At 38.3% G+C, this 13,328-nt stretch overlaps 1 protein-coding gene across 4 annotated transcripts in view; it reads left to right on the plus strand.

The window, feature by feature from the left end:
- Positions 1-13,328, plus strand: part of SLC2A9 (solute carrier family 2 member 9) — a 132,202-nt gene that overhangs the window by 38,692 nt on the left and 80,182 nt on the right. For all 4 annotated transcript variants that reach the window (XM_032984517.2, XM_032984516.2, XM_032984515.2 and 1 more), the window contains 3 exons: positions 950-1,110; positions 7,805-7,929; positions 9,305-9,450. In XM_032984517.2, coding sequence (XP_032840408.1) covers positions 950-1,110; positions 7,805-7,929; positions 9,305-9,450 — 432 coding nt within the window. The remainder of the gene's footprint in view (positions 1-949; positions 1,111-7,804; positions 7,930-9,304; positions 9,451-13,328) is intronic.

The following is a 13,328-nucleotide window of genomic DNA, read 5'->3' on the forward strand; positions in this document are numbered from 1 at the left end:
CAGAGGCACAGCCGTCGTCGCCAATTGGCTCGACCTTGGCCAGAGACGGGTCTGACTTGCAGCCAGGGGAGTTTCTAGAAGCTTCTCACAAGAGCCACCGCAGTAGCCCTTCCCCTGCTAGCAAAACTCCACCACACACAAACCCAACACAGCTCTTAACATAAGGCTCTGATTAATGATCATTGACCAGTGGTAGTTAGCATTAAGGATTTGTGCATGTTCTTTTTTTAAAAGTCATGGCAGATGCCAGGCAGTGCAGTTTTTCTTGGCTTGTCCAAAAAAATGTTACACTAGGATGTGATATATCGCCAGTGTGAGATTAAGAGCATGTATATGAGCAGTGTATGGAGCTCTGCTGACGTGCAGTACCTTGCCAAGCGCAGGTAGAGTGGTTTTGTGTGGAGTATCCCTCCTTAGAGATATTATAAAACCTCCGAGCATGGCCCTGGGCAAGCGGCTCTTTGTGGCCCTGCCTGAGCCAGGGGGTTGGACAAGATGTCCTGGAGGGGTTGTTACAGGCTCAACTATTCTGTGATTCTGTGTCTGAGCCCTTAGCCCCACTTCAGGCTGAAGGATTTATACATATGTACACAGTAAGGCTAAAACAAACTGTTGTTAATGTTGTACCAACAACCTAAATGGTAATATCATTGCTTTATAGGGCTTCCTCTTTTATAAGCCCCTTCTACATTCATGCCTACATGTGGTTTTTACCCCATCTTGTTTATGACCAGCATGTAGTTAAACATATGTATGCTTTGACTGGTTCAGTTAGTCTGTATTGCAATTGCATCTGCAAGTAAAGCATCATATTTTGGAGGAGGGAGGTAGAAGAGCAAGGGTGATTCCTGCAAGCAAGCTACTGGGTGTTTTTTAATTCTGTTTCTCAGTTGTGTTCTTAAAGTGTGAGTTTTCACATGTATTGTTATTATTATGTATTTTCTTTCAGTATATCAAGAAGTTTTACAATGAAACTTGGGAAAGAAGATATGGCTTCTCGGTGGATGAAAGCACGCTGACGCTCCTCTGGTCCATAACTGTTTCTATTTTTGCCATTGGTGGCCTTGTGGGTGCCATTATTGTTACCCCAATTGTGAAGTTCTTTGGACGGTAAGTGTATTGGAAAACTTGTATTTTCTAAAGAAGTTTCTCACTTAGTCTCTCTAGAAGGCTTTACTTTTATATTTTTTTTTAAAAACCTCTTCACCAGAATGCAAATTTAAACATCTCCAAATTATGAAAGCTCATTTCTAAGCGTTTCAGGTTTCCAAGAATAAAATTAGTACCTTTCTCTCTGGCCTTACTGTGCATCATTTGAGACACAAAAGCCATTTGTTCTGAACGGGCAGTGTGTTGGGATGTCAGGGAGTTTGAATTGGCAAGAGTTCAAAATGAAAATACCATAAAATAGGAAAGATTTCAAAAAGGATTGTCAGATTCATGTTTCGTGAGTCTGCTGAGCATCCTACTGTACACAGATAAAGCTATCAACATGTCGCATTTGCTTCTCAACAACATTTATTATCATGCAGTAATAAAAATTTGCTCTTTTTTTTTTTTTTCTTCCTTGTGTCAACTTAAAATAAAGTTTGAAGAAGTAAACGAACGTGAAGTTCATGTTTTGACTTCCCCAAGCTTGGGGATGCCTTTCCTGCTCTGTGCAATACAGTATTTGACCAAATCTTGACCAAAGGGAATATGAGTATGTTAGGAATGTTTGTGCTGGTGTGTGTTTGCATTTTTGCTGCAGGTATTAACTAGATATTCCTGTAAACTTTTTGTTTCATACAGTCTTCCAAAGAGAATTTTAAAAGTAATTCGCAATTTACCTGTATTTAGAAGGGCATAAAAGAGCCCAAAACATTATAGCGTTCATCTTAACTGCTCATTTGGCTTTTCCATAACTGTAAATTCTATATAACTTGGTAATTTTTGCTAAATCACTGTAGAAGTTCATCACAGAAGCTTATATATAAGCATTCACCTCCACTGTTCTTACTTTTCTGCTCTACATTTTGACTGTTTCCATCACTTTAGACTGTACTCTCCTAGGCCTGTTTGTCATTCTCCCAACTCCTCCACATCTCATTTTTTCACTCCAAAGGCTATGTTTTCAGGTTCCTCCATTTCATGCTTACAGTAAGTCAGTATTTTCTGTTCTGTAAATCTGTTATCCTTTATTACATCATTAATGTATTCTGTCCCTTCACCATTTGTTTTTCAATTCTTAAATATTTTTCATAGTCACTTTTTTTTTTTTAGGTTTGCAGTTTCTTCTGCCAAATCATCAGTTTGGCTTTTACACACTTCTTAAATATATGAAACTATGCCTGACTCAGACTGATTAATTCTTGGAATTGTCACTGAGTCTTCTTTACTTTATTAAAAAGTGAAGTGAAGGATGGGTTCATAGAAGCCTTGAATATTTGAAGAGCAGAACAGCTTTGTATGCAGGTTTGTTAAAGTGATGGCTGATCTCAGTCATATATATACACACACCATTTTGATGTGAGCAGATCATATTTCCAGGGCAGAGCTTTAAATCTTGAGACTCTGCCCCTGTTTATTGCATTTATCCCTGTTAAACCGTGAAAAGAGCTCTCTTATAGATACCGTGTACAAATACTTGATTAGAGATGGGAAGGGATTGCGTCTCAGGGACACTGGATAAAGGCTGCTCACCAAACTGTGGTTCCTGAGTTCGCTGTTCACAATGCAGTGTGTTTGTCTGGTCTAGGAAACCAGATTGACATATTGGTACGGTAATTGAGCACATTATGAAATGTTGACAGAACAATAAAATACTTTGCTGTTAAATTGTTCAGGTATAGGTTGGAGGGTTGTATGTATGATGAAGATGAGCTCCATTTACACTGACACAGAATAATGAACTAAGGGGAATCAAAAGCATTAGTCAGAGATAATGTATGAATTCAAAAAGAGCACTCTTGAATCATATTGCTGTAAGGTTAATAACGTAATTTCCAAATTACTGGATTCCTTGTCCCTACTTAGTTTAAGAGAGATGTAATTTCTTCAGAGAGCCTTCATCTGCATAAGTCCCATGCTCAGAAGTGTCTTTGACACTTCATAGTTTAAAGTCTCTTTCTACCGAAGAGCAGCTGCTGTTGCAGATCCTGAGCACCCAGAGTGATAATGCTCAGTGGATTGCTTTGGCCACTGCTAGGGAGGCATTGGCGAGAGAAGGACAAGGCCTTCGCTCAAATACAGCGAACCATTTTGAGTATGAAGTGATTAAGGGAATTTGTCTGGATTATTTTAGTAATGCTATCACTTTGTTAATCTGAAGTCATCTACTGTAGTTGAAATGGTGATCCAGTATTCAGTATGTTACTGGCTTTTATTTAAACACCTAGGTTAAAGAACACATGGCTTTTTATTTAAACACCTAGTTTTCTTACCATACTTTTTGCATAAGGTATTATATTTGCTCCCGAGTGGAGCTTCTGGAGTCTTAATACTGAAATTTGAGACAATACATTTTTGATGAAACTTTAATTCTGTAATTTTCCTAGTTGCAAGTTTTAGAGAAAAAGATTATTAATTAAGATCCCTAATTAAAGTTATTGGAGGACACATAGTTGCTAGGATTCTATTTTCTCCTCTGGAACTACCTAATATGAAAGCAAATGACAACCTTGAAATCACAGGAGTTTAACCATACGTGATTTTGCAAAAAGCCAAGGACAATACTGAGGAAGAGATTCTCAAGTGTTCTCAATATCCAAAATACCTAAAAAAGAAGGAGGCAGAAAACAGTCCTTAAATCTTAGCTCTGTTTGTGTCTAGCTGATGGGTGAACTGTCTCAGTTGGGATGCTTATACAAACTGATTTCTACTGAGCAAATTGTTCTTCTCTTAGGACTACTTTAGAATGAGTACAGGCTTGGAAGTTACATTCCTGCAGCAGTACAGATAGTCAGTCTGAGAGAGAATCAGTTTTGGCACTGAGTTACAAAACTTACTGTTTGGCTTAGGATGTAGCTGCTTGTGACAAATGCTCTGTGCTCAATCAGAAGTTTTTGAAAGCATCTTTCTTTTGGAATGCATAAATGCTTTATTTCTTTTGTCTGGAGAGAATTCTGAATTATCTGAATGGAAGGAACAAAAATCTTCATATCTAAATGAATGCTAGTCTAGTATTTTTAGTGCAGTAGCTGTAGCAGAACCATTCGGGGCTCTGGACTGGAACTTGACTCCAGGTTCCCTTTCCCAGGTCCGGCACTGTTTTACATGTTAGCTTTAGGTTGAGTTCACTTCTCTGTCTACTCCTCTGTTTACCCAGTTACAGAAATAGGGATATTGGCATGCTCTATAACCTTCAGCAATACTGAAAAAGGAAATGTGCTGTGTGAGAACTAGGTATGATATTTATACTTCAGTAGGTTTCATGTACCACTTGGACAATTACTTGGCCAGTTTGTGATTTAGGATGTGAGAGAAATGGTTAGGCTGACCAACACATCAGTGTGTGTCTTTTCTTATGGTGGCTTACTCTTGAAGTTTGCACTTATAATTTGTAAGTGTGGTGAGCACAGTTATCTGACCAGATTGGTTCTTTCCGAAGGGAAGGTATCTGCCATGGTGCTTTTTGAAGTGTGGTGTCTTTATGTCACTTACATTAGAGCTATACAAGCAGTGGTTTGTTGGGTTTTTTTCATGTTTCTTTTTCCTGTGTCTTGTTGCTAAGGTAATACAGTTTTGGGCTACATGACTAGAAAAGCATAGTCTTTTTTATGATTGTAGTAATTTTGAATATAATATAGCCTGACTGGAAGTAAACTCAGACAGCATGGGGAGTTTGGAGGGTTTCATTGCAATTTTTTCTTACGAGCTATGTTGAGAAGTTGTTCCCACTGTTCATGTTTGTGGTAGCTTGAGCCCTGCTGTCAGCCAAGCACCCACCCAGCTGCTTGTCACTCCTCACCCCCCAAGTGAGATGGAGGGACTGGGGAGAAATAGGAGGGACAGGAGTGAGAAGACTCGTGGTTCACACTAAAGAAAGCGAAAACAGTTACCATTTACTGCCACAGACAAAACAGGCTCAACTTGGGGAATTTAATGTATTGCCAGTTAGCATAAATATTTATTTATCGATCAGGTATTGGGAAACAAGACAAACATTAGGGCACTTTTCCTCCTGCTTTCCCAGGCTGAACATCCCTCCAGGCTCCTCTCCTCCTTCATACCACACAGCAGGTCACACTCAGTCCCTTCAGTGAGCGAATGGGCAGTGCCGGGGTTTGGGGTCAGTGCGTAACAACTTCTCTCTGGTGCTCCTTGCTTCTCACTTCTGTGCTCCAGCATGGGTCCTCCTCAGGCCACAGTCTCTCTGGGGATGTACCTGCTCAGTCCTGCAGCACCTTCTCCTCCACTGACCTTGTTGCTCCTGTATTGTCTCCTCACAGAAGCCACCGCTGCAGCCCCTTCGCTTCCAAAACCTTGCCACAGACAGGCAGAACAGCGTTTTCATTACCAAAAATTTACATCCTTTATATAATAACACTCTAAATAGCGTGTTACTTACTCGTTTTCATTTTTTTTTCAATCTGGCAAAGACAAAATATTTTTTTTTTTATCTTGGCTAGTTAGGCTGTGCTTTTCTGTTCTTTGCTGCATGGCATAAGGGGTCACTGGCCAACTTTTCTAAAAAGATACATATTTAATAGGTTTTATTTAAATTAAAAAAGAGGAAAGCAGTATCTTCATATGAATGTATAGCACTTGTTTGACCTGAATTAACATTTTGTTTCCATTGTTGACATTATTTATATCACTTCAGCCCCCTCAAATTATATCCATTTGAAAAATTTGTTTCAAATGGTAAAACCATCACTCTTGACAGCTATGCTGTATAAACATATACATTCAATGAGCTGTATCTCATTTTTTGATCTTCAAACCATGTTATTCATTCAGTGTCCAAAAATCACTAGAAGACAGGAAAAGTAATTAAAAATACAAGTATTGAAAATATTGCCTATCAGAAATATACTAATCTATTGTAAGAAGTTGGATGACTTGTTCAACGGATTGTACCTTTGTGTTGAACTTGAGAAGAATGAGGACTGCTGGTCGGTTTGTTACGTGCTTTGGAAAAGAAAAGGGTAGACAGCCTTTCTCGTCATTCTTTTGCATGGAAATTACAATATATAGAGATTGAAAATCCATTGAGAATGCTTATAAATTTAATACCATTTCAGTTTTTAAATAAAATTGGTATATTCTCAGCCTGTGTCATTTACCATCAAATTTGTTTTCAAATCAGTTGTTTCCTTCATATGTTGTTGTGAGTGGGATTGGAGGCTTCAGTATTGAGTTGTACCTCTAGAAACAAGACTGCTTAATTATGTGACTGCAAAACCTGGTAAAGACTAACCTCAGCTGCTTTACCGTGTATAGCTAAGTGAGATGACTCACAGATGGAAAACACAGGATACGATCATTCTCTTGCCACGTAATTGTGAACATTATGGTGTTTTGTCTTGTGTTAGACCATAAGCAGTGCAAAGCAGCTGTCTCGTCGTGATGTGCTGTAAAGAAGCCACCACATCTCCAGCAGATATGCCTGGGAATCATAAGAAACTTCAGTTGCTCGCAAGGCTGCACCTGATGATAATGGCTTCTCCAGCCATTCACCTGCAGGCTGTAATTTAGCAAAAAGGCACTTAAATCCGTATTTGTGGAGATAGGTGTATGGCAGTGATTCTCTGAGTTCTGGGTGGATTTCTACTTCATTTTTCAATAGAGTATCATTGCAGCAGAGTTGTTAATCTTATATCTTTAACCACTCTTCTTCCATGTGTTCAGAAAATGAGACCTTGGATGTCAGTGTTTCAGCCTGACTGTCAAAAGCCTATGAAATCCGACATATAATTTATTTTGTAAAGTCTTTCCTTCTGCAGAAGTTACGAGATTTACAATTCACTTTTGAATTCATGAATATCTCAGACTTGAGCAGAAAATTCTTAAAGATGAAAACTATAAGAAGTGTAGCTGTTGGTATAGTACGAATGAGAAATTTAGATGTTTTGAAATTTTTAAAATACATTTTTGTGATTTTTTTAAACAGTAATAATTTTCAATCAAGAATATTTATTTTATTTGAAAGACATTTTTTCATGTTTTATTTGTCTGCTACAGAATGAAATAGTTTAAAAATTTGCAAAAAAAAAGATGTAAATCCATATTTTGGTTAATTTCAACAATTTTTGGAAAAGGGATGATTTTTATCACTCATATGAGCCCAAGTGTTTTTTCTAATTCTACAAGTATTAAGTAATTTTCCTCCATGTCTGTTTTTAATATTGTGGATTTAAGGTTGAATTATAATGACATAAATATGTGAGTGTTGGGAAGTTCTCAAAAGGGCAAAAACTGTATGTATCATAAAAATGCCTGTAGTTATATAATCTTATTGCTATTTGAAGTATATTCTCTGGTTCCTATATGCATACATTTACCCAGAGTTCACTTGTTTATATTCATATACAGAGTCACAGGCATGGCACTTGGGTTCTTAGGATGTGTAGGACGGTTAATTGCCATGGCTTTGAAGTACAGCTCTTTACTTTTTAAAGCTGTGGTATAGGATTGAAACTGTATCCATTTGGGTATAATGATGTATTTTGGAACTCTACACAACATCTAAGAGTCAGTGTTTGTTAGGCACTTTCTGTTTTTATTTATAGATATGTAAGGATAATAGCCTAGTGTGCTTTGAATATGACTAGATTTAACTGTTGCGGTGCTGGTATCTACATAAAATATTTTTTTCTTTTAGGAAATGTACGTTGCTGTTCAATAATGTGTTTGCAGTGACAGCTGCATTGTTGATGTCCCTCTCCTTATTGGCAGGGTCGTTTGAAATGCTCATATTGGGCCGCATTATAATGGGTGTTGATGCAGGTAAGATTTTTTCATACTGTACGTATCTGAAATGCTTGTGCCATGCATAATCTTTCTCCTACCCCCCAGTTAGACCTTTCTTTATATTAAAGAGGCATTTCAGGGACTAGCCACTCAGATTTCACTGAGACAAAACAGCATACTAAGGGTTGGAGGATCTGTTGTTTGCAGAAGACACTGGAATGAATGCTAACTGCTGTGTCCACCCTGATTGTTCCTCCCCCTTTCCTCCACCAGCCCCAGTAGAGTGTATCTGTCTTCATGCCATGAAAATCCTTTGGCTGGAAGGGTGTACTCTATTTATTAAAGCTGCTTGCTGCTTTATGGTTAGAAGTTGTTGGATCTCATGCTAATACCACTAGGATTAGGTGGAAGGTTTGGTACATCATCATTTGCTCCTAGCAACATGGTCTTCCCAGTTTAAAAGCAAACCATGGAGGCACTGCTGCAGTGCCAGAATAGTCCTGCAGCTAGCAGTGAGGGTCTCAGCAGCTTCACAGATTGCTAGATAGTGAGAAATATTTACCTAACCTGGAGACATGATGAACTAAGATGGGTTTACACTCTCAGTGTACTTATGTGACTATAAACAATGGAAAGTGCCTTGACTTTTGCCTCTCTAAGCCCCATTTCTGGCAAGCTTTGGCTGTATTGATAGTAAGCACAAACTGTAGTTTGAAAGTGGATGTGTCCATCACTTGCATTGCGAAGTTCATATGTAGTTTAGGTGCTGACTATTAATTTTTGTCTCAGATTACGACCAAACAATCAGAGTTCTGGAGATGTGTAAATATTGTCAATGTACTAAGTAGGGTTGTGCATGTATTTTCTCCTGGCTTTGAGCAGCATTCTCACCTTTAGTTTATGCCTGCTATTAAGAGTTCATTGCGGCTGCAGGCCTGTGTTGAGAGGAACATCTGCTAACACTGTTTACAGTAAAAATATTTCATCTGACAGTGTATGCTCCCTCTGCCTGATGCATTGTTGTTTTTTTTTTTTTCATACTTGCACCAGTGTTAACATTATTTTTCTTGCTTTGGGATGAACAAATTTAAAACATAAAATCTATTTTCCTGGTGATTCTCATCACCCAGTAACCTTTGGTGCTTCTCATCAAATAGCTGCCTGTGCACATCACTGTAAATCTGTAACAGATAATAAATCCCCTGATTATTAAATGATGCAAGAGTAATTAGATATGCAGAGAAGATAATTCATATCATCTGTTCTGGATATAACTCTGTTCTTCATGTGTTTTTATGCCACTTGTGTGAGCAGATCAGCACTCAGACTCCTTTCAATAGATGTTTGTTTCATACCTGACATAATGAAAAAGCGATTTGGCTAAATGTATGGTTTTTTCCTTCCTTTGTAGGCATTTCTCTGAGTGCCCTTCCCATGTATTTGAGTGAAATATCTCCTAAGGAAATCCGTGGTTCATTGGGTCAGGTCACAGCGATTTTCATCTGTGTTGGTGTTTTCGCTGGTCAGGTTTTGGGTCTGCCAGAAATATTTGGGCAAGTAAGTGTTTAATAGATGTTTTCTGTGAAAGAACACAAGAATGCTTAAAGTGTTATATTTTCATATTTTGACTGAGTTCTTTACAAAAGTGGAAATCAGAAACATTGGTTCTTTGTTTTGAAGCACTTTGAAATGTGGTTTCTTCCATGTCTTCTAAAAGCATGAATGTGTGACTGAGTTTGGAAGATGTGGCAAGCAGTTTTAACAGCTTGAGCGGCTTGTGTGTGCGCATGTGCAGGTTCCCCTTGTCCATTTCTTGATGTACATTTATTTTTGCTGGTTTCCAGTTTCTTTGACTACTATGGAACTGCTTAAGACTTTTTGTGGTTTTCATTTTTAATTTTTCAATGTGAGATAGAACTGAAAAAGTCTTGTTTAGAGTTTGTATGAGGACCTGAATAGGAAGACCCTTGCTCAGTGATTATAGTGTAATTCTTGTAATGCACTCATACTTTCAGACTAGGAGGTGGAAGAGCAGAGTTAATATATACCTTTATGGAAAGAGGTTATCTATTCTGATTTAAGAGTTTATGTTGTAGGCTGAGATTAACTTGGTGGCCACTGGATGTCGTCATTACTCTGAATAAATGAAGTCAAGGTTTATTCAGGCTGGCACTTGGAAATATTTTTCATCTGGAAATAAATCTTCAAGGTAGTGTGGAAGAAACATCTGCAGCAATCCTCTCACAATGAAACCTGAACTAAGAATCCCTTCTAACAGTCAGAAAAGTAGTTTCTAACTAGCCAGAAAAGTACTTTTCTGACTTGAAAAGTGGTAAACAGTTGAAAAATGAGGAGAGCTTGTTTTCCTTTGCCCATCCAAATTCAACTCCTTTGTAAATACACAGTACGATCCCCCCTGACACTTTTATTTTTGTCTGACCAGCTCTCCTATTCTGTCCCTTTATCCTTGGGCTCACTTGTGTTCAGCTCTCCTGAAGGCAAATGGTTTTATTCAATTTACTCTTTATTGCAGGAGAGATTACTCCCCTCCCCCACCCCCAGCCAAAACAACAGATTTTAGGAAAAAGCATAAAATGGCTTTCACTGACCTTCATTGTGTGGCTTCTACAGATGTTCCTCCTCTTTCTTTAGAGCTATTCTGTTACAGATTAGTATATTAAATGTCAAGAGGCTGGTGCAACTGCTTAGAATATATGTCAGCCAGCCCTTACATAGTAGGGTTTTTTGATTTGGTGGGTTTTGTTTTGTTTTGTTTTTAAAAACATGCATACACTTTTAAAGGTGAGGTGTCATGCAAATTCTTATTTCCCAGTTAGTTCTTTGGGATATTTTGAATAGGAAATAAATATTCCTTGGTTTCAGCTCACTCTTGCTCTTTTTATTTCTCTTCTCTCCTTCCCTTCCAGTTGTCACTACCAAATTATGGAGGTTGCGTTTCTGCTTCTACAGCCTGTTTTATTATGCAGTTAATAAATAGTAAACCATTAAAGATAGCCATTAATTTATGTAGGAAGAAATGTGCTTTATCTATAGAATTAGTTCTTTTCAAGATGAGTAACATCACATGTAAAAGGAGCAAAGTTTTGTCTGGTATGAATTAGCGTATTTCCAGAAAAATTATTGGAGCCAGCTTGAATTTTTCAGTTGGGTATGTGGACGTATTTTCCTTCTGATGTATTAATAATATTTAGCACTGAGGGGAAATCTCAGACTATTTGAAATACGAGCCCCTAGTGCAGTCTTATCCTGCTTTGAAGGCTTTATCAAAATTTGGCTTCAGTCAGGCCTGGATTTTCCTCCCTAGTTTCATGTGGTTCCCATTGAAGTCAATGGGAGCTTTGCACCAGGAACATTAGTCATTGCCGGAGGATGTTCCTGCAGAGGTTATGTGTGATGACTTCAGTTGAAGCTGGGAGGTGGCAAACGGTGTTCTCCTGAGTTCCTTAGTCTTTGCAACACTTTCCCCTCTCCCCTCCACAGCAAATACCTTACTCAAATTTCTGTCACTTTAATCAAGTTCTAAAGTAGGTTCAAGATGTTTGCAGGCTATTTTCTAGTTGTTGGCTTCTCTCTGGTTGATGTCATGACTTCTGTTCACTAATAATGTAAAAGCTTTGTATCAAATCATTCCAGTATTTTTTTCGCCTTTTTGTTCTGTTGGAGAAATCTTTGTTGCATTTGAAATGAGGCCAGTATTCCAGATCCACAGCCATCGTATTTTGGAGACAGCTATATATTCATGGTGTTTTATTGATTTCAGCTGTAACTGGAAAGCAAACTCTTACTTTCCTCAGAAGCCTGAGGTCATTTACATCATACTTAAGCCATTCTGTAATATGACAATCTGTGATGTAATTCCACCTTTGTAAAATTCGCAAATTGTTTAAAGCAAATAGACAGGAAAGTTGTGATCAGTAGGAGCTTGTTGCCAGTGATCACTGTTCTGCGCAACTGCTTGGACTGGCATGTGGAAAAACACCTTTGTGAAGTCAGTCTGTCAATGTCCAGCATTTTAATGATCGTGGCATAAAACCTCACAGGAGTATTTTTTTGTTGCTCTGTGGTTGGCTGGTTGTTTCTTTCAGAATTTGTTGTAAATAATATTACTTACAAATACTTGTCTTCTGTCGTGGTTTCATAACAATTTTCTCCTGAGATCTGTCATGTATCTATTACTTGTAACTTGAGCAGATATCTAAGAGGTGGTTAATCATAGTACCTAAGCAGTGATGGTTTTGAAGAAAGAAGGGACAAAGACCAAGTTGGGCATCTTGCTGGAAGAGGCTCTTTGGAACAGGAATGGACATAGGGAGGACTGCAGGCATGGTCAAGGTCCTGTCTTGTAAGAGGAGGTGACAGCAACAGTGCTTGTGTGGCCATGTAAATAGAGGGAAGGGAGAGGAACTGACTGCACCATGTTAATGCAAGAAAGAAGAACTGCAGAAGGAATAGAGTGGCTTCATGTCAGAGATGATATTGCCACAAGAACAACTTTTTATAAATGTTCCGTGAATAATTGCATGCTGAAATTCAGCAGACTGATGTTTGGAACAGACTCCCAGCTGAAGTAGCTTGAGCAGAAAATTTAACTTTTAAATTGGAACTTGATGCATTTATCTGTGTTATATGAGGTTGTTGCCTTCAGCGGTTCTGGAGAAGTCTCTCCACAAAAAAGGAAAGTGTTTACATAGGCTGTGGAGCATAGCCTTCCAAGCATTTATTAACAACCTAGTTGATAATGTCCTCGGTTATCAAATGCAACAGTTTTCCTTTAAATGAGGAAGTGTGGTAAAAATAGCTCTGAAGCACTGTGTATTACTTGAGGCAATTCAAAAAGTCCTTACTGCTTTTTGTGTCAGGTAGGTTAAGGAGGCCCAAAGTGATCTTTTAGCAATCTTTTATTTATGAAGACCATCTCAGGTGAAGCAGGAGGCTTGTGTGCAGCCCCAGGTTCGGTGCTGGGGAGCAATGGTCGGCTTTGGCTGTGTTACTGTCTTAAGACCAGTTGTCTGTTTCCTATTCCTTCAGCCTTCCCAAGTTTCTACTGGAAGTGCTGAGGGTTGGCAATCTTCTAATTTCCTTCTAACACCTTTTTCATGCTGGTTTTGTCAACTTACTATTCTTTTGGTCAACTATTATTTATCCCTTAATATCTTACTTTTTTTCCCCCCCACCTACTGCAGTGTGCTTCTCCTCTCCCCATCACCTGTGATCTTTGTGTTTCAGGTTAGACATTGTCTCCCCTAGTAAGACAAGCTTTTTAATCGCTTTCTCATTCTGTGTGCCTTTCTCTGTAATAATTCCGGTTTTAAATTTGAACCCAGAAGAACAAGATTGTATACAGATAACCCAAATGAAATGATACTTTTAAAAATAGAAGTATAGAATATTACATACTTTCTTTTTTCCTGATT

The sequence above is a fragment of the Tyto alba genome, unplaced genomic scaffold (genome assembly GCF_018691265.1).
Source record: "Tyto alba isolate M040663 unplaced genomic scaffold, T.alba_DEE_v4.0 Super-Scaffold_6, whole genome shotgun sequence".
NCBI classification, from domain to species: Eukaryota; Metazoa; Chordata; class Aves; order Strigiformes; family Tytonidae; genus Tyto; species Tyto alba.